This window comes from Ananas comosus, linkage group 14, assembly GCF_001540865.1.
Source record: "Ananas comosus cultivar F153 linkage group 14, ASM154086v1, whole genome shotgun sequence".
In the NCBI taxonomy this organism is placed as follows: Eukaryota; Viridiplantae; Streptophyta; class Magnoliopsida; order Poales; family Bromeliaceae; genus Ananas; species Ananas comosus.
In genome coordinates this window covers 1928927-1952414 of record NC_033634.1, presented here as the reverse complement: position 1 = coordinate 1952414, position 23488 = coordinate 1928927, and the positions used below count along the sequence as shown (strand labels likewise).

At 37.6% G+C, this 23488-nt stretch overlaps 2 protein-coding genes across 5 annotated transcripts; both read right to left on the bottom strand.

The window, feature by feature from the left end:
- On the bottom strand, positions 526-14627 carry LOC109720458 (DNA-directed RNA polymerase III subunit RPC5). 4 transcript variants are annotated; one of them, XM_020247589.1, is made up of 15 exons: positions 14127-14619; positions 13173-13241; positions 12870-12977; positions 12248-12313; positions 11790-11891; positions 10534-10581; positions 9728-9834; positions 8601-8672; positions 7883-7981; positions 6922-6973; positions 5896-6506; positions 2747-2947; positions 2544-2658; positions 1793-1906; positions 526-828 (listed from the first exon to the last, which is right to left on the bottom strand). In XM_020247589.1, exons 1-14 carry the CDS (start codon positions 14466-14468, stop codon positions 1844-1846), a joined length of 2055 nt encoding a protein of 684 aa, XP_020103178.1. In that variant the 5' UTR covers positions 14469-14619; the 3' UTR covers positions 526-828; positions 1793-1843. The 4 variants fall into 4 exon arrangements, with proteins under 4 accessions (XP_020103178.1, XP_020103179.1, XP_020103180.1 ...); XM_020247590.1 differs by having other exon boundaries at positions 7883-7978; XM_020247591.1 differs by lacking the exon at positions 7883-7981 and having other exon boundaries at positions 14127-14617.
- Positions 19057-23222, bottom strand: LOC109720502. The gene is made up of 6 exons (XM_020247663.1): positions 22885-23222; positions 21966-22220; positions 21399-21572; positions 21207-21313; positions 20724-20992; positions 19057-20159 (listed from the first exon to the last, which is right to left on the bottom strand). Exons 1-6 carry the CDS (start codon positions 23062-23064, stop codon positions 19588-19590), a joined length of 1557 nt encoding a protein of 518 aa, XP_020103252.1. The 5' UTR covers positions 23065-23222; the 3' UTR covers positions 19057-19587.

Sequence of the window (23488 nt, the reverse complement as noted above, 5' to 3'; positions counted from 1 at the left end):
TAAAATTGCCCCTTAAGATTTCACACATTTTTTACCTTTGCATTCCATGATTTAAAAATTTATATTTTTCCATATGATTTAATTTTTATTTTACTAAAAAATTTTATATCAAATAGGATGACAAGTTAAAATTTTTCAAAAAAACATAAAATAACAAAGTTAAAAAAAAAAAAAAAAACACCTAACCATCCAGTTGAGTACAATTCTTTGAATGACGAAATGACGAAGTCAAAAACACACTCCACCACAGGTAAACCACAAAAGAGGCAAAGTTAAAATGGAGGGTAATTTGGAGTTTACTCTCATACTCTATTGGCAACCAAAAAAAAAGAATAAAAACCAAAAGAAAATCATTTGCCCAACTCCTGTTGACGTTGAAATATGATTTAGAATTGTTGAAATTTAGATGATGAGCAAATGATCATGTCCAGACCCAAACGGGGCGATTGATGCTTTTAGTTAAGTTACCCAAAAATTGCAGGGATTATACAGTAAAAATCAAGCAATCAAACAACAGCAAAAGCATATGAAAAACACTGCTCTGATAAAAATAAGATACCACTTCATATCGCTTCAAATTCAAATACTTGCAAAGTAAAATTAGTGCAACTTCGACAAAATTCGGAACACCGCATCTTCCTTTATACAATTGCATAAGTACCACTAATCCGTGGTTAGGACTCTTCACCATTTCATATTTTCCAGAAATTGAAAATCTGGAAACTGAAAATATACTGTAATCCTTCCTCCCAAAAACAAAAAGCGCCGATTTTTCCCAAAGGAAGAATTATGTACTAATCTCTTGCGCTATTAGGATCTCGAAGAACACTGCAAAGAGAGGCAATGGACAAAATGAGAAAACTCGCAAATTCTAAAAAAGCATATTGATTACTTCCACAAGAAAAAAAATAGAAAAAGGAGCATATAAATATATCAATCCTCTTTAACGCTCATCCTTAACAAAAGGGTCATACAATTATATATTCGACAAAATCATGTTGATATGAATTCAAATACAGATATTAAATGAATACTGAATTTTATATATATCTTTCATCAAAACGAATTCGAATACAATTTGGATTTAGGATGAATATGGATACAAATCGAAATTTCAAGTTTTTATAAACCTACAATAAGAAATTAGGGCATTAAGTCAAAATACATATATTTAAGATTTTTAGATAGTCTCGTTTAACAAGTTCCAAACATGACTAGCTTTCTTGATTGATTAGAGTCATTATTTTAAAGACCAAAAACCAAGATCAGAGCCTTTATTTATTTTCTTATGTTGAGTGCTGAGCCTATAAATTAAAAATAAAGCTAATGCAGATTTCCAAATCAGTATCTGAATCTAAATTCGTAATCAAAGAAAAACTAAATTCGAATTTGAATCCCAAAAACTCTTTATCGTTGTAACCGAATTCGAATCTGAATATGACTGTAAGCCAATTTTGGCATCCAAATGCAGCACCAACTGAATTGGTTCAGATTCATTCAGATAGTATAAACGTTTTCACCCCTACAATATGCTAAATCACAAATAGGGATGAAAACATATTGAATACTCAATTCAGACTGTTCTAGAGTATAAAATACTCAATTTAAACAGTATCAGGCACAAGACTTAAATGGCATATAGTACAATCTCTTACTGATCTGGTCTCATTATCAGTAAGATTAACAGTATCTGCCTCAATTGAACTATATGCTATTATGAAAAGACTGCCTTGAGAAAATGTATGGTGGAGATAAACATAAGCATTTTCTTAATGATTCGAAACCAAATTACCTTGGGAATTTACAGCAGTACAAAGTTGTGAGTGATAACAGTGCCATGGTTCTAATCACCACTTTTGAGCACCAAAAACCCATTTTCCGTTTCATCGCAAATGTCATCTACAACCTGCAGGCACCAATTATAAATATATTTACAGATTGAACCTATATCTGTAAGAATAAAGCAAATTTAAAAAAAAAAAGAGAAAACATTAATAATTGAGAAAATTCATAGTTGTAGACATGACTTTGGATTAAAGAGTGGGAACAAGGAATCTGATTTCATAGGATGGAGCAACCGCACAATTGGCAAACAAAACAGATCAATAAAGCGGACTATGGGACATTAAATTTACATTGACTTTTAAGGAAAAGGCATAATGAGCATCAGAATGGCTACAAAATTCATAACAACATAAAATAATGACATATTTGTTTGGTCCATATGTGTTGCATCACTGATTGATGTTAGTCTCAAATCTATAGGACAAACTAGCCTTCACAATTACTATCTTTATGGCATAAATCAAGAGGTTTCAGCAATTTATGCCAAGTAGAGAGTGAAAAAAAAAAAAAAAAAAAAATCCTTTAGAGAAATCCTAGGCAGTTTTGCACATATATTCTTAGCCATGTAAGTTTGTCACACACGTTCACATTAAGTTGACTACTTCATAACACATAGAATATAGATGTATAGTTTAGAGCAACCATTCCACAATTAGGCATAATTTTCATCACGGAAATTAGTGAAACTTCCTACAGACCTGACTATACTCTTTCTCAGTGACCTTTCTACTGAGAACACGCGAAGCTTGTTGAAGGATATCCTCCTTTCTCAGTTCAGGTCCTTTATCACGAAAAAGCACAAGGAATACATTTCTGTACAGGAACAACCGATAAATGAGTAAAAGGGATTGTGTAGCTCATATACATTCTACTACATAATTAATGAAGTGCTTCAACTAACCTCAATGACTTTTTCTCTGAAGACTTCATGATATACACACCATGCATTTGAACAGCAACTTCAGTAACAACCGAGTGAAGCTCAGCTGAAGGGGCGGAGGCACCACTTGTTGCAGCATTAATGAGGTTTCGACTTTTGTCCTTAGGGAGAGCAGATCGGCGCTTTGCAAATTCTCGCAAGTCGCGGACAATAGAGTTTAGACTGCAACAAACATGTAGAGGACTTTCAACAAATTTGGGGATAACTAATAGTTCATATATTGGAAAAGCAGAACCGAACCACAGGTATTAATAACTAAAAATTTCATAACCCCACATCATTTTCCATTCTAATATGTTGTTCCAAATAAAAGTTAGAATAGGAAGGACAGAAGGTTAGGAAGCACAATATAAGATAAGGTTCAAGGCGTCAAGCATTAGCCTATCTCCGCTTCTGAGATGCAATGAACCATTAATGTCAACACTAAGAACCAACCATGATTCATGACGTCATTCCCCAAGTTCATGTGAACACTAAGAACCAACCATGATTTATGACGTCATTCCCCAAGTTCATCGATTCCCCAAGTTCATGTCAACACTAAGTCAATAACTCCATTCACCTCTAGGCAACAATAGACCACCATTAAGATTGTGCGTATTATTAATTTTTATCCCGTATTCTCCATGTGATTCAGTTATATAAATTATGCATATTCTACCTACTTTTTGGAATGCCCTCTATATGTTCGATAAAATGCCTAAGAGAGGGGAGTTTCGTTTTTGTTTCTAATTTCGATCCAATCTTATTATAGATTGTAATATTATATTTCTACATGTGAAAAATCCTCTTTTTGAACACTAAGACCTTCATTTATTAATTAAAATTTCATTCATGTTATCTTACTTCTTTTAATAACTTAATCCTTAAAATCCTTCATCTTCTTGATTAATAGTTGAGTTTCGTTGAGTTTATTATTCTAAATCTCCTTTGTGCTCCGTCTCAACCTATTTGCATGCATTTGTAACCAACCTCATCAACCTATGTGAGCCTATCCGAATTTAAATTTTTGTACAAGTTTTTCTGTCAAAATACTTATGTTCTCTTTGTAATTTTATATTTAATAGCTTATAGAGAATCATAATTCTCTATTTTACGCTTTGGTGATCGATTCCCTTTGCATTTTCGACTAGATAGCTTCTTAGTTTTGAAGCTACTTTAAGGTAAGTGGTTGGACACCTGTAAGTTTTCGCAAAAATAATTTAGAAAAATATTCTGATTGTACGACAATCTTTATTTTGTAGATTTTAAAATTAAGGGTTAAGTGTATATTAAACATTTTTGTAAACTGAGTTTCAACTGTAATTGAAAGGTTCTTTTAGTAAAAAAATTTTGAAATTTGATAATTTATTCTGTAAATTAGTGACTGGATAAGTGTTTTAAATTATAATATCTCTTGATATTCTGCTATGCTAATATTGGTCATGTCGATATGTATTCTGTTATAGAAGCTAGCTTTGTTTCTGTATTGCGCCTTCGGATGTCTGCACCTATTCGCACCTATGTTCTGTATTTGCGCTTTCGAGCGTCTTTATTCTGTACATGCACCTTCGGGTGCCTCTATTCAATTTTGCGCCTATGGTGCCTCTAGATATCGCCAACAAATCACATAATATAGTTAGTTACGGGAGACTTAATTTTCATTTCGTTTATTTGCTAAAAGAGAAAATGCTTTATTAATTTATAGTTCCTATTTGATCTGAATTTTAAATTCTGAATATCTCTATTTCTGAAATTTGGCAAATTAAAGACCAGTCACTTAAATTAATTTTTGTATATATTTATTTGTATGCTTAATCTGACTAATGCGGTGTATGGTTACTTACCCAGATACCGAGACTGATTATCGGGCGGGGTTAGGACCGAATGAATGTTAGATGTAGTTACTGTTTGAATTTAGTTTGTTTAGATGTGAATTTTTTTTTGGACTTCATAAACGACCATTTGTTTGTCCGCTTTTGTTTCGTTATTTCTTCGTACCCACATTTTGTTATTTATGGTATCTGTTAGACCAAATTTTTGTTTGCGTTTCGTAGTAAACTCTGGTTTTATTAAACTCTAGTTCTATATATGTGAGAATTCATTTGATTCTAGTTGAAATTCAATTGTCACTCTCATCTTTTGATTCTTGGATTTAGTGAAAAATTTTGTAATCGTCATTTTGCCTGTTTTCTGTCTGGTTATGTAGCCTTGCATATTTACTAAATTAGTAAGTATGCGGCATCTATTATGCCTCTGATTTGGGGCATGATAGAAATTGTGGTATCAAAGCCGAATGCCAGCCGGAAGTACGAGAGCTAAGGTCTATGCGGGACAAAGTGCTACACCAACGAGTTTGGTAGGAGCCACCTCTTAAATCTGTAGAAGATACCTTTAGAATCTCACATCGCCTGGTAATTCTGATCTATATGTGTGTGGTCTGGATTTGAACAGTATATATAATAACTTGGCTTAAGTATTTTGGGCTGGTGGTTTGGGCCCAACAGTTATTATTGCTAGGGGGTAGGATTGTTACACTAAGCTAGCAAGTTGTACAATGCAGGTCAAGAACCAGGATATTCAGCCAATTTTGCACCAGTAAAAGGCCTTCTTAAAGTATGCAAACAATGCAATGCTGTGTCGTACGGCACAAGGGAACTAATGATTGCTGTAGGGAACACGGATCACTCTGAGTGTGAATCCAGGAAATGGAATTCCAAAGAAACTATTTTACTAGCTAACATTCTTTCTCTTTCAAAGCTTTTGTGTTGACAGATAACTACACAATGCCAAGTCTCCATTTGGACTGATATTTGGAGTTCTTTCTTTAGCAAATCCTACAGGCCAGCATGAAGAAACAAAAATTCGAAATTTCAAAAACAACCCAAATACTGCATGCCAAACAAAATGTAATGAAACAAATAACCAACGGACCATGGACAAGAAAAGCAAATCATCAATTAATCTGAAAACTTTACTGCATTAATTTTCTAAACCATAATAGATGTACTTGCCATCGGTTGAATATCAGATGTAAGCACCAAGGGTAGCACGAGCACCATGGTGGAATAAACATTCAAAATGTAATTAATAGAAAAGAGTATATCAACAGGAGTTATTTCATGCATTACCTGCGAACTTGCCGGTCACTGAAAAGTTTTTCCAAAGCTTCATGAAGAAACTTTTTAGTTTCAGCTGACATGGTGTTGCCCCCTGGCCTTGCAATGCCATCTCTACTTGAGATAGGTTCAACTTTACTTGAAGTTAAACTCTTGGAGACATTTGGGTTTGGAGAACTCTTTGTTTTCAAGGTAAAATGTGTAGGAACTTTATGTAGTTCTAAAGAATCCGAAATATTCTTCACACGAATAGACCAAGCATTTTCTTGTTCCTTGACAATTTCAGGATATCGCTTTGAAAAGGATGAATCCACAGGCTCTTTGAATTTCCAGTCCTTGAAATCCAATCTTTGAATAGCCAAGGGTGTCATTATACTTGCAATAGACTCCCTTTTTACTCTTAATTGCTTCAACTGAACTGGTTGAACAGACTGATTCTTGGTAAAAAGATAAAGTATGTAATCTCTAGCATCAACTTCGGCACCGTTATATAGCAAGGAGCTTTTGCAAACCCATAACCCGCGCACCAAATATGCGTGACGCTGAAGCAACTCTAAAACTTCACGAATTGAGTTGGTTGGAGCAAGATGCATGAGAGCGTCAAACCGGTTAACTTGGGAAACCTAAATATGAAATTAGAAAGGTGCAGGATGAGACTAATGATTTTTCTGCAGGATCGAATCATAGTGTGAACATAGCTACAAAAAGAGACATGAAGAGTCATAAATATCTTGTAAATAGAATAAAGGAAAACAGCGCCAAAAAACAAGTAAAAACTACGGTACACATGTAAAAACTGAGCATCCTAAATTCCAGGCAGTATATGTGAAAGTGCTTGATTTCTGGAGAGGTAGACAGAAAAGCCCTACAAGTTTGAAGATACAATTCTCTACTCTCAACGGAATTTAAAATAAGAACTTACTGAGGGTTACTTGTAGTATACTGAAAAGCCCGATTTGAACATCTGTATGTGTTTAATAATGAAAAAAAAAACATACAACAAAGATAGTGCTAGATAACATAAACACCATAACCAACCTCAATAAGCCATTTTCTGAGCCGTTCTTCCAAAGAAAGTGCCAAGAACTCCCTGCACCAGACGCCATAAATACATGGTATTACCGAAGCAAAGGGAATGAAAAATTTTTGGGTACCTCAATATATATGATGCTAAATAACATATTGAAAAGATGGGAAAGATATCAATATTATTTCTCTAGAATACCTTAGCAGATGGTAGATGAAAGATAGAGTAATGCACACACAAACCAAAAAAAAAAAAAACATCCTCACTTATTCAGACAAAACAAACTATAGTGGGAAATCTCCAAGGCATCTAAAGCATCTACGATGAGAAATACTGGTAGTTTAATTGCAAAAAAAAAACACCCTCACTTATTCAGACAAAACAAACTATAGTGCGAAATCTCAGAGGCATCTAAAGCATCTACAATGAGAAATACTGGTAGTTTAATTGTTCAACAATATTATTTCTAAGAGTACATTTGCAACAATACGGAAGAAGGCGGCAATTGTCAAAACCCAAACTATCCTTAAACCCATAAAGTTAGAATAGATCATCCATGTAAAAAAAGAGGAAAATGCAGACTATAAAACTAGCATTTCAATCAGCAGCAATATTACAAACTCAAATAAGTAGTATTTTCTCTCAACCTAAAAAAATAAAAATCCTACCTCCAGAAAGAATTATGTATTATACAAACATCCTTCCCATAAGCAAGAATCCGAGAAAGTGCTCCAAAAATGCAAAATACAAGTATACAACTGATATCCTAAGTCCTAACACAATAGATTAGCAGGCAACAGGTTACACAAAACACAATACAGTTTTATGCTCCAATATGAACAATTCTTGTTATTTGCCATGGCTACCTGAGAAAGCAACTACTTCCTTTTAACAGGACAGGGACATACTGTAAAAAATACCAACTTAAATCATTATCATAACCTGCAAAATGCTTAAAAGCCTATCACTCACCAATGCTTCCACTTCGGAACTTTAGTCCTTTTTGGCCTAAGAGCTGCACATGTATGAGTTTCACAGAATCTTCCCAGAATGGCCTGTTTGACTTCTCTACTAATTGAAAGTGGTTAATCAGCTACAAAGTTTTATTACTTGCCCACACAAAACCTAAACTCTATTAATTTTCTCGAACTGTTCATTTTTTGCTGTCACTAACATTCTTTAATACATCTGATGATATAGAACTTGTATAAGAACTTATATATACTCACCTACAAAAATGATAAAACAGAGATAAAACTAATTACCAAAAACACTTGATTCTGCTCGACAATTCAAGAAAGCGAAAGTCGCTTGAGAGCAAAGGACAGACACATCTCGACCTCTTAGTATGTTAGGAAGAAAATTATTAAGTTACGAATAAAAGAATCAAAAAGCTAATGTGAGAAAAGAAAAGAAAAAAACACTACAACAAAGAACTAACATTCTAGAATGTACAACCCACACAAAATAGTAATTGCGGCAAATCTATCAAGAGATCAATTGAGACACAAATGGCAGAGCAAGCAAAATAATAAAGGTTCTACATGGACATCATAGAAGATAATAAGCTAAAACGTCCATTACAAAATTAATCTAACCAGTTGTAACTCCATATGCTGTTCAACTACATGACCAGAAGTATGAAATAAGACTTCCAGATAAAGGAAAAGTGATGCAAACCAACTTATACCTCAAAGGGGGCCTTGAAGCTTTCTTGCTGTCACTTGATGTCATAGGGCACAATGAGGTGACATAGTCAGATCTATAAGAAAAGAGAAACAGTAGAAACAATTTAATTGAAAATCGAATGGAGAAAGCAAAAGATGAGCATATGAAGTTTCATTCGATCAAGTGACTTGTTATAAGAAGAAAACTTTTAAAAAAAGAAAAGAAAGAAAGAACTTTTATACCGACAACTAGACAATAGCTATGTGGACATATTCCTTCATCCAGCTCCTGTTTTGAGCCACATTCTTTCTTAAACCAAGATTGATTTATGATGTCCTTTCTTATTACTCCCCTCAAATGTCAATTTTGGTCTTTCCTTTCCTTACTACTGTGCCATCTGAACTCATGCAGAATATGTTCATATCCAATGCCCTAAAAGATAGAGAGGTGCTACGTTAAACTTATCTCACATGCAATCATTTCTTTTCCCATATTTTCTTGAAATCTTGCTCATGAACCATAGCATAATTTAGCAAAACTAATTTACATATGCCTTATGTTTTCACCTTGCCAACCAATATTCTGAACCATGAAGCATGACAATTCTTTTTTTTTTCGAGAGAGATAGGTAACAGTGTAGCACGCTACCCGCTTCGTTTTATTTCATTTAGAAATAAACTTAGCTAGAAATGTGAATCAACTAGGATTCGAACTTGGGTCTCGGGTACCAACCACCAATTTACACCAAAGTTAAAAAATTATGACTTCACGATAATTTCAGCATCTATGAATAACTTCTTCAGTAGTATAATTCACATATATTCTTGTGATAAGGTGATCATTATACTTAAACATTAAAGTAAAATTTGGCAGTTGTGATTGGTACTCAAAGAAAAAGGAACAGGCAATGGGTTGTCCACATGAAAATGAAAAAGAAATTTGCAATGATCCAGGCACTAACAATCAACAGAACTTCAAACATAATAGGATAAAGCAACAATTAACTATGTTTGCCTAATTCAACAAGTAAAAAAAATATTCAGATTTAGAAAGGAGCCTAACTGAGCATTTCATAATGAGATTTTGTACTTAAAACAAAGATTTTCTACATATGCTGATGATATGTCCAATATGTAGCTAGAAACGTACTGCTTCATTGAAAATTCTATAGGCCTATTCTCACTTGCAGCCATCTTTTGGAGGTACGACTCAGAAGAAATGCTACCCACTCTCTGGTAGTCAAGGGAAATCCAAACCTGTAAATGAAGAAAAGAATTAAAACCAATAAGGAGCACTCAATTATTTAAGTATAAGTGAACATCTAAATTCCTTCAAGACATCAAGTAGTCTCTAATGGCCCCTGCACATTCAATCACATGAACGAGAGTAAAGACATAGCAAGTTGGGAGAAGCTAGATAATTTTCCATTCTCTATTCTTGCTGAACAAGATAGCAATAGTGAATTTACATAAGGTCAGGTTAAAGTACAAAAATCCCTCAAAAATCCTTAAAAGATCCATGAGATAAAAAACGGACCAACTGAATCTCATCCTAAGGCTTACTAAGAATCCATTTACAAGATACAGAAAAGATCTGTTTTGCTTCCACCGATTTACTAGAATACTAGTCATAATAAGTTTTCTATAGAAGCAAAGCAAAAGAATGATTTGATTGAAATTGTGGACATACTTTTAGGTAGCATACTTTCTTTTTCCTTTAACAAAGAAAACCAAGCGTGCCTTCAGTGACTAACCATGAAGAAAGAATTCTGCCTTGAGAATGCAGACTTTCAATTTTTCATGAACACAATATCATGACAAATAAAAAAAAAGTCCAAAACATATAAAATTTAAATTTAAATTTAAAACAAAGTCTATGCAAGAGTAAAGTAGTTAATAAATTTTAAACAACAAAGGAACTATGTTTTAGTAGATTGATGGTCTAGCCATTCAAACCTCAGTATCTTCCACTTTTTCATTTGAATTCTCCGATACCATTTTCCCCTGTCAAAAGGAAAAAACACAATGCATGTAAAGGATATAACAATATCAAACTATTGTTGGACCCAAAAATCTTACAACCAGCAACTACATTGTTTATGCACATCACTTTCTATATCAATGCTGCTGCTGTAAATGGAAAATTATGGTAGAATCAAACTAAACATCAAATTGTTATTAAAGCCTACTACCTTATTCCAGTTTTATCAAATTGTAATTTATTAAAAGGTCTGTTGCTACACTGTCACATCCACTTACTATAGACAAGCTTTCGTCCTTGATCATAGCAAAGAATATAAATTAAATAAAATTGAAAGCAATGGTTTGTGCATCAGTCAGCACGGATCATGCCGTGCGGTGCGGTGCCGTGCCGTGATAGCAATGTATTAGCACAATCCCCATACCAAGGGCCACACTGTCAAAATCTTCTTTTAGGCAAAATTTTCAACCAACAGGTTTAAAATGGCTTTCCATACATAGTCCTCTCTTCATGCATTTGAAATTTGATGGGACGGAAGATTAATTTGCATAATAGTTGCAGATTCGTAACCCCTGGTTTCCAACAAATCAGAAATAATTTATTATATTAATGAAATTTTTCATACATAATATCTTGTAGTATTATCCAGGCAAGTATCATGACTGCAGTTGTTTAAGATTTCTGTAAAATAAAGAGGTAATTTTAGGGAAATGTGGTTTTCTTCAAATTTTAACCCTGAATTGAATACATTTTGTATTTACTTAAATAAATTTCTTCAAAACACTGATAGACTAGAAAATAATAAATAAAAAAACTTAAAAAAAATAGAATAAAATGTTACCAAAACAAATAAAAATCATGTGATAGACTATGTCAACACAAGGCCCTCTGTCAGCAGCGCTGGGAGTGTGCACTGAATATCAGCACAGCATCGTGTCGTGCCATACGGTCCCACCATTGGTTGGCACAAGTATGTGCCACAACACTTGAAACTTTAAATGAAAGCAAGGTTACCAAAAACCAATAAAATATATTTACTCAATAGCAAAGACAGAAAGTCGTCACAGGGATATGTCCATGTAATGATTAGAATCCAAAATGATGTCGGTACAATTGAATATGGAAATTTGGCATCTTCTACATCAAGGTAACAAGTTTACGCAGTGCTCAAAATATTGACAGCATAACAGAGCTATAAATGACTTTATCAGTTCAGCCACCTTATCCTCACCTCTATGTTCTGAGTGCCGTGCTTTCTCTTTTGTGGCTCAGCATCTAAATGCACCATTGATGGCCGAAGTTGCACTATAGCATCGATTGAGTTCAAGAAAATCTGCAAGATAAACCAAAATTCTCCCACGTAAGCTTTGAAACATCCAACTAGAAAGATATAACTTCCACAACTGGGGCATAGAGCAACATTTACATTTGTATCCAAAAAAGAAACCCAAAAATCCATACGCTTGGATGTGATTTCAATTCTGGTCAATCATCCAATATGTTCTTTTTTGAAGAAAGACACCTCCAAAATAATTAAAAAAGAAAAGCTCCAAAATTCAAATCCTAACAACATAAATCTTTAACGATAAAAAGAGCTCCAAGCAGTAATCAACAGAGTACATATAATTACTGGAAATTTGCCTTTGAGAAAGTATTAAAAAAGGTTAATAAGTCAGTCATAAAGCTTACTTGGTTACTTTTTCTCAGCCCAATGGCATAGCTTGTTACTTGAGGTACAGTCGATGATGATAGCGTCTAAAAAGGCAAAAATGAAGGAAAACATGAGATTAAAGAAAAGATTCACATTAAGTAGCAAGTATAAGTTATTCAAAGGAATATCATGACAGAGTAAATAATCTCTCGAATACAAAAAAATGTTTTGAATAGATACAGTTTGATCTTTTGAGGTGTTCCTCCTCCTTACTTTCCAACACTAGGTATACTTATCTTTCCTTTCTGGCACCAAATACATTGTTCTCTTTGCAATAAATATGTTTAGTGTACTCCACACAAGGATCTAGATTAGTTATAAAATAAAATATCCGCCCTGCAACGACCATTCATTTGCACTGGCCAAAGTATACCCAGGTCCAACAAATAAAGGAACAGCAAATATAACTTGCAACAAATGGCATGTAACAAAGGTCTCATGATGCGACATAAACAGTGCAGCAGCAAAGAATCATTAACAAAGTATGACTCCAATAATGCAAAAGAGTGTAGTACAAAAGTAGTGAAGAATATAGAAGGACGTGAGCAAGGTTGACACGCTATAGAATAACCCAAAAAACCAAAGAGCATAAACATATACCTGCTTTTTTATTCTCAAATGTTCAGGCACCTCTCGATCATAGTTTTCACTGTTTTCGTCAATACTCAAGTCAACTTCAATTTTCGGTTCTTTAGGTTGCACCCGCACCTGAAAAAGAAATGTATTAAATAAAACAAAAGTGCAAAGCAAGAAGCACTTCCACTTCAAGAAAAAGAAGCACATCCAAACCAATCCACAGAGCCCCTCCTCCCTCCCCACCACAAAATACTAAAAAGGGGAAGATAGACAAACTGCCTGTTGCAATCCATTGATAAAACAGTGCATACTTAGAAGAAGATATACCTCTACACATCTTTCATCCAATTCATATGGACGCCAAGATGGCCTAAGCGGATACTGCATGACGTAGAGCTGCAAGAGAGAGTAATCTGTTAGTAGAGAGACATCGCTAGTGAATTAATGATACAGTTCAGCTATAATATGTTTCATCCAATAAACAAATTCCAGTTCATAACCCTCATATATTCGTCTATAGTCATAAATAGTCACACTGTGATATTCAGTTGGTTCAAAAACTAGTAGACTCACACAAACTAAATCACTGCTTTTCAATCTGTAAACTATTACCTACAGATATGCATTTTTCAAAATCATTTATTCTTCCAACCCTTTTCTGACAAGAACATGCTAGAAAATACAACAAATGACAACAATGCGACACTCATCCTGACAATTTAGTTCTCAGATAGGAATAGTTGGCTTCCCAGTATTACAATTTTCTTTCAAACTAATCAGTTCTTGAGAGCATAGTTACAAGCACAGCATTCAAGTTTAAATTCAGTAGGGTTTAAAAAACTTTAGAATTCAGCATAAAATATAGAGAATTATAAAGAAAAAAAATGTCGTAGTTCATTAATAAAATATAAATATATGAATATCAATATATGGTGCTGAAAATATACAAAAGCACAAATTTCTTATATAGCAATCATTGCATATTTATCAACTTTAAAGAAACAACAGTTAAAAAAAACGTGATGAACATTTATGTGGTATTAAATAAGGTTTAAAACAAGGTTGGCTATTCTTTTTCTATGTTTTTGTTCTTTCAGTCAATATCAATAGATTAATATTAGCGAATAACTTTTGGTATATTTGGACAATGAAAATTTCGCGACCTATTCCCGAAATTTATAAAAAAAACTGGAGAATATTGTGACAATGTACAGGAAAGAACACATTATACATAATAATTTCCAAGAAAGCATAAAAAGGACAAAGAGGCGAGGTCATTACCCTAGCGTCATCGTTGAGGGGTCCCCGGGTGAGGAATACCTCAATCTCCCGCACTACCGAATCCTCTCCGTCGTCGTCGCCGCCGCCGCCGACGTCCAGGTCCATCGCGGCGCTGGTGCTCTCCGCCGCTGGGGGAGCGGCGGGCGCGGCGGAGAGGGGGATTTCGGGGTCGGGTTTCGCCGTGGGAGCCTGAGGAGGAGGAGGAGGAGGGTTCGGGGGGTCGGAGGGCTCTTGCTTGGGGGCCTTGCCCTTGAGCTTGGGGCGGAAGCGGGAGGAGGAGGCTGCGGGGCGGTGGGAGGCGCCGTCAAGGTCGAGGTCGAGGTCGAGGTCGAGGTCGTCCATGGCGCTCGGTCGATCTCCTTGGGAGGGGGTTCTCGCGCGCGCCGTGAGGGAGGAGGAGGGAGGGGCTAGGGTTTTGATTAAACCCAGAAAAGTGGCGTGCGCTCTACAAAATTTGAGGGGAGCGTGGAAAAGAAGTTATTTGGCTCCGCATCGCGGTGGTGATTGTTTTGGATCTGATGTCACCGATTGTAAGTTCGAAACCTCTATGTGTTATTAATATTAGCCTTTTAAAGGGGCCGTTTTGCATAAAAAATTTATATATTTTGAGCTTTGTAAAATTAAATCGTATTTTTTAATTTTGCAAATTTGGATCGAATTAGTAGAAAATTGATTAAAATGCCTTTATTCCTTTCTTTCTCTTTTTTTCTCGTTTTTTTTTTTTCCTCTACGAAGATAGAGACACAGGCAGAGGCAGCCCTCACCTGCGTCCCCTCTACCCCCTACACCCTCACCTGCGAGAGTGCACCACCCATCCTCCTCGCCTCCGACCCTATTAAGATTGCACTCACCGCCCACCCATCCTCCTCGCCTCCGACCCTATTAAGATTGCACTCACCGCCCACCCATCCTCCTCGCCTCCGACCCTATTAAGATTGCACTCACCGCCCACCCATCCTCCTCGCCTCCGACCCCATTAAGATTGCACTCACCGCCACCATTTGGGACGTCCTTCCTCGCCTTCGCCCTATGCGCCCTCACCCGTGCCGACTCACCTCCCGCCCTCCTCGCCTCTGATTCCATCGAGGCTGTGCCACAATCCTTTTTTTTTCTCTTCGAACCTTCTCCACTGCCTCTGCGACCCTTCGCAACCCACCTCCCCCTCCATCTCCACTGCAGCAGATTTTTCATCCACCAAACCGACTTATGGGAACTCGTCGTTCTTACCCGACGACGACAAAAAGAAAGCGCTCCTTGACGCCAAAAAGCTCGCTGGCAATGAAGGGGGCACGCGACCCACCGCGCCAATTCGAGGCTGGCAACAAGCAAGGTGGAGAGAGAGGACAGCGCGACGACGCCGAAGAAGAGGGTGGGGCAGCGGCCAGCGCGGCCTCGACGAGGAGGGTACATGGTGCACGGGAGCATCTCTGATCAAATACTTTTGTTTGCTTAAAACCATAAAAAAAATAAAAATAAAAAACTAGAGAATAAGAAAGAAAAACTAGAGAAAAGAAAAAAGAAGATAAAATTGCCCTGTTAAGATAAAGTTACACTATTTTAGAAGAACGTTGAACTGTTATAGATGTAGGTTGCACTCTTTGATATATAAGTTGCACCATTTAAGATGAAAGTTACACTCTTTAAATAAAAATTGTACTCTTTGAGAGATAATTATATTATTTCTCCTTCCAAAGAGTACCATTTAAGATAAAAATTATACTTTTAAATAAAAGCTGCACTATTTGGGAGATAGTTATATTATAAAAGTTACACTCTTTGGGAGATAGTTATATTGTTTCTCCTCTCAAAGAGTGTAACTTTGGTTTAAAGAATGTAACTTTAATCTTAAATGGTACAATTTATATATCAAAGAGTGCAACTTACGTTTATAATAGTGTGACGTTCTTCTAAAACAGTATACCTTTATTTTAACAGTGCAATTTCTTCTTCTTTCTTCTTCTCTAGTTTTTTATTTTTCATTAATTTTTTTTATTTTAAGCAAACAAAAGTGCTTGATCAGAAATGCTCCCGTGCACCCCCCGTCATACTCGCCCCCGACCTCGCCGAGGTCGCACTCGTCACCGCCCACTCGGACACCGCGCTCGCCACCGCCCCGCCCTCTTCTCTGACGTCGTTGTGCTCTCATCTATCTCCACCTCACTTGTCGCCAACCTTGGGTTAGGGCGGTGGGTCGCGTGCTCCCTCTAGCCAATGAGCTTCTTGGTGCCGAAAAGCGCTTCCCTTTCGGCGTTGGCGGCGATGGGTTCCCAGAAGTGAATTTGGTGGATGAAAAATCTACTATAGTGGAGATGGAGATGGCGGTGCATCGCGAAGGGCCGCGGAGGAGGTTTAGAGAGAGAAAAAAAAAAGAGGATTGTGACGTAGCCTTGGCGAGGTTGGAGGCGAGGAGGGCGGGGGGTGAGCGAGCGCGGACAAAGGCGCATGGGGTGAAGGCGAGAAAAGACGTCCCAAAGGGTGGCGGCGAGCGCAACTTTGGTGGGGTCGAAGGTAAGGAGGGCGGGTGGTGCGCGAACGCGGGCGAGTGCGCGGGGGGCAAAGAAGAGACGGGCCGCTCCGGCTCCGCCTCCGCCTCTCTCTTCATAGAAAAAAAAAATGAGAGAAAAAATAAGCGTATTTTGGTCAGTCTTTTGAAAATTTGGTTTGAATTTGTAATATCAAAAGAAGACGGCCTAGTTTTACAAAAGCTTAAAATATGTGATTTTTTTATGCAAATTAGCCATAAAAAAAATACTGGAAAAGAAAATTTATAGAAGTTTTTTTTTCTTTGAAGCAATAAATGTCAAAAAGACAAAGTTATTACTTTTATTTTTAACAACAAATGACTTAGTTTTTACCAGCAAAATATAGTTACATTTACGATTAGATCGTGCTTGTTTCCTCACACCTCGTTTGGATTGGGTACAAGATGGGGTATAAGGGCCTTATACCCTATCTTGTACCCAAACAAAGAAAAGGGCTAGGTGGGAACTGTTGTTCCCATCTGTTAGTGGGTTATCCTGGATTGGAACAAACTGTTCCAACCCTTGTCTCGCTCTTATACCGAGGGCATCCAAGGAAAGCCTCCACGCGCCCCCTCTGTCTCCTTCCTCTTCCCCGTCTCCCCCATCTTCGGAAACCACCATTTTCTCCACCGGGGTCCGCTAAACCTCTTCGCCTTCTTCATTCCGCCTCATTGCTTGCACAATCTGAGGAGTATTGTTGGTCGAGCCGAACCCTAGATTTGAGGGTTACTTCTCGCAGCCGCCTAATCTTGTACCGAGGGCATCGAAGGAAAGCCCTCGCGCCCCCTCGTCTCTTTCCTCTTCGCCTTCTCCTCCATTTGCGGAAACCACCATTTTCTCAACCGAGGTCCACTTAACCTCTTTGCCTTCTTTGTTCCGCCTCGTGGCTTGCACGATCTGAGGAGGTGGGTTGGTTGAGCTGAACCCTAGATCTGAGGGTCTCTTGTCATCCTGAACCGTAGATCCGAGGTAAAATTGTCTTGTAGTCGGCTTCTTCTCCGCGCCTTCTCCCAAAATTACTCCTCGTTGCTTGGGCCGCCGCTGGCTTTGGGGCAAAACTGCCGCCTCGGGCGAGAAATCCGTGCCGCCTATGCCCGATCCCCCGCTCTGAGTTGCAAGTGATCTTCTTGTCTGTGCAAAATCTTTCGCCATGTTCTTCTTTATGCTTCCTTCGACCCAAGGTAAGCTCGGTGAAATGTTGCACTGAATGATCCTTGCCTGTGTGATTTATCGTCTTCTCTGTCATTATCTGTGCTTGTTTGTGATTCTCTGTGCTTCGATGTGCTTCCCTGAGCTTCATGCATGTTCGTATGTATTATTGCTTCTATGTGGTCAAAAAACTAGCTTTTTACTATGCAAACTGTGCTGTGTTTTCTCTGTTCAATGAATTTGTGGGAAGCCCTGTGACCTGTGTTCTCTCGTTGCGCTGTGCTCTGTGCCCCCCTGTGGTGGCTGTGCTTTGTGGTTGACATCAGACAGTTTTTACGCTCGGTGAGAGGGGTCTTAATTTTGGCGATGATAATGGTTTTCATTTGTATTTGATGGATGGTATAGATGTAAAAATCTATGCAAACCTATACTTATTAGAAGCCAAATGGGCAATGATGTCGATTTCCAGCAGTATTAGATGATTGGTATGGATGTAAAATTCTGTGCAGCCTCATGATTGTCGAAAATCACTTGAGCCACATAACTCTATACTGTTTCTCTCTACATCCTCCACCAACTATTTCCCTTATTTTCAATAACCATTCAAACACAATTTTTCTAGTTTCAGTTTATACTCACATTTTTATCCAAATAAAAAAATATTCTTATTCTTACAAAAACTCATACTTGTACCTATCTCTGGAATAACTAGTTCCTACTAATTCCCGAACCAAACGAAGCCTCAGTGTTGCAAGAGGTGGTAGATCGTGAGCTTCAGCCGTATGCGTAATCTCGCAATCTCGTGCCATGCACGGCACGAACTCGGGGCCAATGCGTAACCAACCCGTACACCTCCAATCAGTCTTCATGTCGGATCTTCGACTTCGCCGCTCCAATCATTTTTCATGACTGATCTCCAATTTTGCCGATCGTTTCAAATGGCCGCGGACAAGAGTCGACGAGGTGAGCGACTTTCATACAGGAGATGCAGAAAACAAACACACCAATGTCTCGTCTGTACGTTTAAAAGTAACTGTTGTTGCTTTTTAAAGCGCCCACAAAAGAGCCAGCAAATTAAAATTCCTTTGACCCTCTTCCATCTAGCATGAGTGGGAGCTTTTATCTTCTAATTTCAGAGCTGAAAAGTTTTATGTCAACTTCTATTCACAGGGAGCAAAAACACCAATTTTTTTTCTCCACTCCCAAAAAAAGAAAAAAGAAAAAAGAAAAAAGAAAAAAGAAAAAAGAAAATCCAAATATTGTAACATCCAAACACCACCTTCCTATTGCTCCTTGGAGCACAATACAAAAATATTTAAAAACAAGTTCAAATAGGACCCAAAAACTATAACATCTAACATCAACTCAAACCCATTTATGTTCGTTCCAATTTGCATATGTAAATGAGAACTTTTGGAAGATGCCATTTTAGCATCAGCTAAAACAGAAAACAAAGCTCTAAACTGACACTACATAATGCAATGAGCTTGCGCTCTATTTCGGTCCCACAAAGCCCAGCTCTGACCTACATTACTATACAAAAACACAAAGGTATTAAGCAACCAAAAAGGCCTTTTTCGACGATATCCTAAATCTAAAACAGAATTTACAACAAAAAGGCTAAAATGCAAGAAACCCGACAGGAGATATATTTTTTTACATTACCCCTCGAAATCTCAGTACCTACATTATACCCCATTGACCACGGAGCAAAGCGACGAAGTCTTGTAGTTTAAGGGGGGAAATGTAGGTTTTGAATTTTCAGAGGGGCAAAGTGAGGACTGCAATATTTATAGGGGTTTTCCGGCAACATAGCGGTGCAAGATTTGAGGGAGTGAAGCAATGCGAGGTAGATGCATCAGAAGCTCTCCAACTGAGTCTTTCCGAGAGATACTCCCCGGCTGCTTGAACCCAGAAACACCATTAGTCCCCCCATCAGAAGCAGCAAAAGTACGCACCGGCTTTTTGTCACTTTTATCATCATAGTTGCCATCTGTACCAGCTGTTTCAGAATTAGCAGCAGCTATCTGCAAATTTTGAATTGTGGTAGGATCTTTCTGGATCAAGCAGCAAAAAGAGTTGACCCTCGACATGAGGGACTTTTCATCTGCAGTGGGCGAGCTCTGCGAGTCGTTGAGAAGGTATTGGGCTAAGTGTTCTAACTTTTCTTTGTTCAATAAATCTTCATGCAGTGGTTGATGCCCTAGATTTATCGGGCCCGAAATATGATGCTCTAAGTGGTTCATAAATTCACTTATAGACATCGAAGGCCAAAATCCAGGCACTTTGAACTGACTCCCACTACTCTGTGGCGCATCAGTTTCACCAGAAGCATTTTCTTCGCTTACCTGAGAATCTGTTACTGCAACAGGAAACAACGGCAAAAGAGGAAATTAGTTCAGTGGGCAAATATCTGTCAGTCAGCAAGTTACAAAGCAATCAAACATAGAAAAATGAAAACTTCAGGTGTTTTGAATGTTATATCATGAGACAATACGAGGTCTACAAGATCCTAAACCACAATAAAAAGATGAGAAGGCTTCGAGTAACACAATATATTTCAGAACTACATACTAACCATGGCATTAATGCTCTAGAAATTTGTGCAAATTACCAACAAGCAATTGTGTAACTCAAAGGAAGAAACCTCTAGAATGTCCTCTAAAATGAATTGACTATTCCACTAAATTTAAAGAGAAAGATATTTGGAAACATAAATTTGAAAAACCATTTGAAATTAATGGGAGGATTTGACTAATAATAGAACAGCTACAACATGTACGGTTTCCTCTTCTTTTTCTCCCCCTGAGTGTCACTTTCCATTAAATTCTTTTGAAAAATATCCTCAAAAATAAGATAATTTCAGAGTACCATCAGTATCATAGTGTAACAATTACGAGCTTGTTAATATAGTATCTGAGAGTACCTGAGATTGGTGAATGAGTTTGAGCCACAATGCTGGGTTTCATCTCCTGGACTTGTTGAATTTGCAAAGGATGGCCCTCGTTCATACTGTCAGAATGATGGAACTTCAACTCTACTGGGTCTTCACCAACAGAGCTCTTCAGTTCAAAGTAAGGGTTCTCCAATATAAAATCTGGTTGGCGACTCAGTAAGCATAAGCGCGGGTCACATTGAATCAGCTTCTCAAAATGCTTGTTTAGCAGACCTTGGGGGCACTGCAGAAAATGCCTCCTGAAAGAAAGAAGCCATTAGAAAATGTAAATTACCGACGACCACTTCATTAGGAAGAGCAGATATAAGTATAAATCGATCGGATCATGCACAACACATTCCACAAGATCTAAATAAAAATGGTAATCTTTAAACTGTGATGCAAGGCGTCATTTTTATATATTTAACAGAAGAGAAATTTCAAATTTCTTGCTGGTAAAGAGAACAGACAAACCTGTGTATACTTGCTTGCCCGCCAGTAAAGTCTGATGTTGACTGCCACAAAGTATGCTTCCGAGGCTGGGGGTTGGTTTCTCTAAAGAAGAGCGGTTGCTTAGCCAACTAATCGAAACAAACAAGACGACATCAGAAAGGGAAATAATGCATCAACAAATTCAAATACCAAAGGTAAATATGAATAGCTTACCACAACATCCAAGGTCCCAGGTCCGTTTTCCGGGCAAGTTGCCTTCAGAGCAGTGATCTCAGACCATTGTATCTCAATTTTGCTCTTCAAACCACCATCAAGAACCTCCCACACAAGTTTATGCTTCGCGAAATAGCATTTTGCTACCAGATCATTCTCATATTTTGATACACGCTGTCAGAAATAGAAGTCAGTTTTGAAATCGCACCGGGACATTCACAACAACTACTTGATAGAACAAAGATAAACTATTAACGTACATACCAATCTGCTCCCGCGGTCAGTTTTGAAATCGCACCGGGACATTCACAACAACTACTTGATATAACAAAGATAAACTATTAACGTACATACCAATTTGCTCCCGCGGACAACAATTACTAATGATTGTTTTAAGTTCCTACCGTTCCACTTTCTAGAAACCTATCCCAATGTCTCTTAACGACAATTTGTATTAATGAGCTAATTACTGATACTTGAAGAAATCACACCAACAATCTAATCTTTTATATTCCTCAGTAATGTATAGTGTTTACCCTTAAAACATTTGGCTTGCAGAAACAGTACCTCCCAATCGCCAATCTTCAAAAGAGAAGCAGGAAAATTCGAGGCCTTCAACTTTTCAGAAGAAGCCAAACCACCGCCGGTGGGCCTAGATTCCTTTGTTTTCTCAGGCTCACCATTTGCTTGAGAAAGCCTCATCTGAATCAAATCCACCAAAGACGGGCTCTTTCTCAGCCGCAGCCCCAATGGGCTCGGTTCATTAAGCAAATTGTAAGGCATGGCCTCTGAAGAGACCACAGCAACACCAGGGCTCCATTCCTGTAAGATATAGATCAAAAAAACAAAGGGAAAGAGTTAATAACAATTAACAAGCATCTAAGACTACTCAAACGAAGTAAATTATTAACCCCACTCTATGAAATGGAGTAACCAAGTAGAAATTTTGTATTTATTTGGAATTGTTCCAATCTGATTCCAGTTTCTGGATACGTTGGCTATCTAGTTTGTAAGTTTTCGCTGCCCTAATATTTCCAGCAGAAACCATCTTAGTAACAGGGGAAAAAACAACTTTTAACCATAAAACGCCCAGAAAAAGGCGTCTTTTTTTAAACTATTCATAATTCATAGCAAGAAATTTTCATAAAAAAGGCAAAATCATAGTTTTCTACCTGCACCAATTGCGGAATTGTTGAACAGTTCAAAAGGAAAAAAATAAAAAAATAAGATACATATATGGTGAAGAGCTTGTTCCGCTTTTCCCAATTCAACTCAATTCCAAAAATAAAAAACCTAATGGCGTAAAAATCTAAAAAAACTAATAGAAACTAACTAAAAAGGGATATTGTTTTTGATAAAGGAGTCGTAATTGAAACCTTAATTACAAGAAGCTGAGATCTATAGAATAATTGGGATAGATCGAATCATAGAAACAACCACTAGATTAAGTTAAAAAACGTAGAAAGAAACAAGGATAGATGGGCACCTGCTGGGGAGAGGCGAATTTTGACCTCTTATCAAACGGCCCATACTCCTCATCCAACGGATCCTCGATCTCCACCTTCACCCCCATCCTCTCCGTCTCCGCCGCCGCCGCCGCCGCCGCCGCCTTTAGAAGGAGCTCAGAATCCGGCCGAAGCTTCCCGAGATTCGGCAGATGAACCATCTCCTCTCAGCGGAGAAGAGACCACACCCGAAACCCTAACCCTAACCCTAACCAACGAAGGAGAGGAGCTCCGAAAAAGGGAAAGCGAAGGGCGGAAACGGAAGAGAGAGAGAGAGAGAGAGAGAGAGAGAGAGAGCGACGAGGAATACCCGCCAGGGGGGATGTTTCTCTTGTTGGAAAATTATAAAATAGTAAAGGGTTTATTTGTTAATTTAATCGACGCGTGACGTGGACTTCGCACGTGCCGAGTGGATTTCGCGCACGCGGCATCGCGGATGTGATATTACGATTTTGCCCATTGCTTATCGAAGCAATTTGTGCGGTTCACCATGCGTTACGAATTGATCTCAAATTTAATGTGGATTTTAATTTAATTTAATTTAATTTATTTTCGATTACAGGAATATTTTGTTCAATGTTTGAT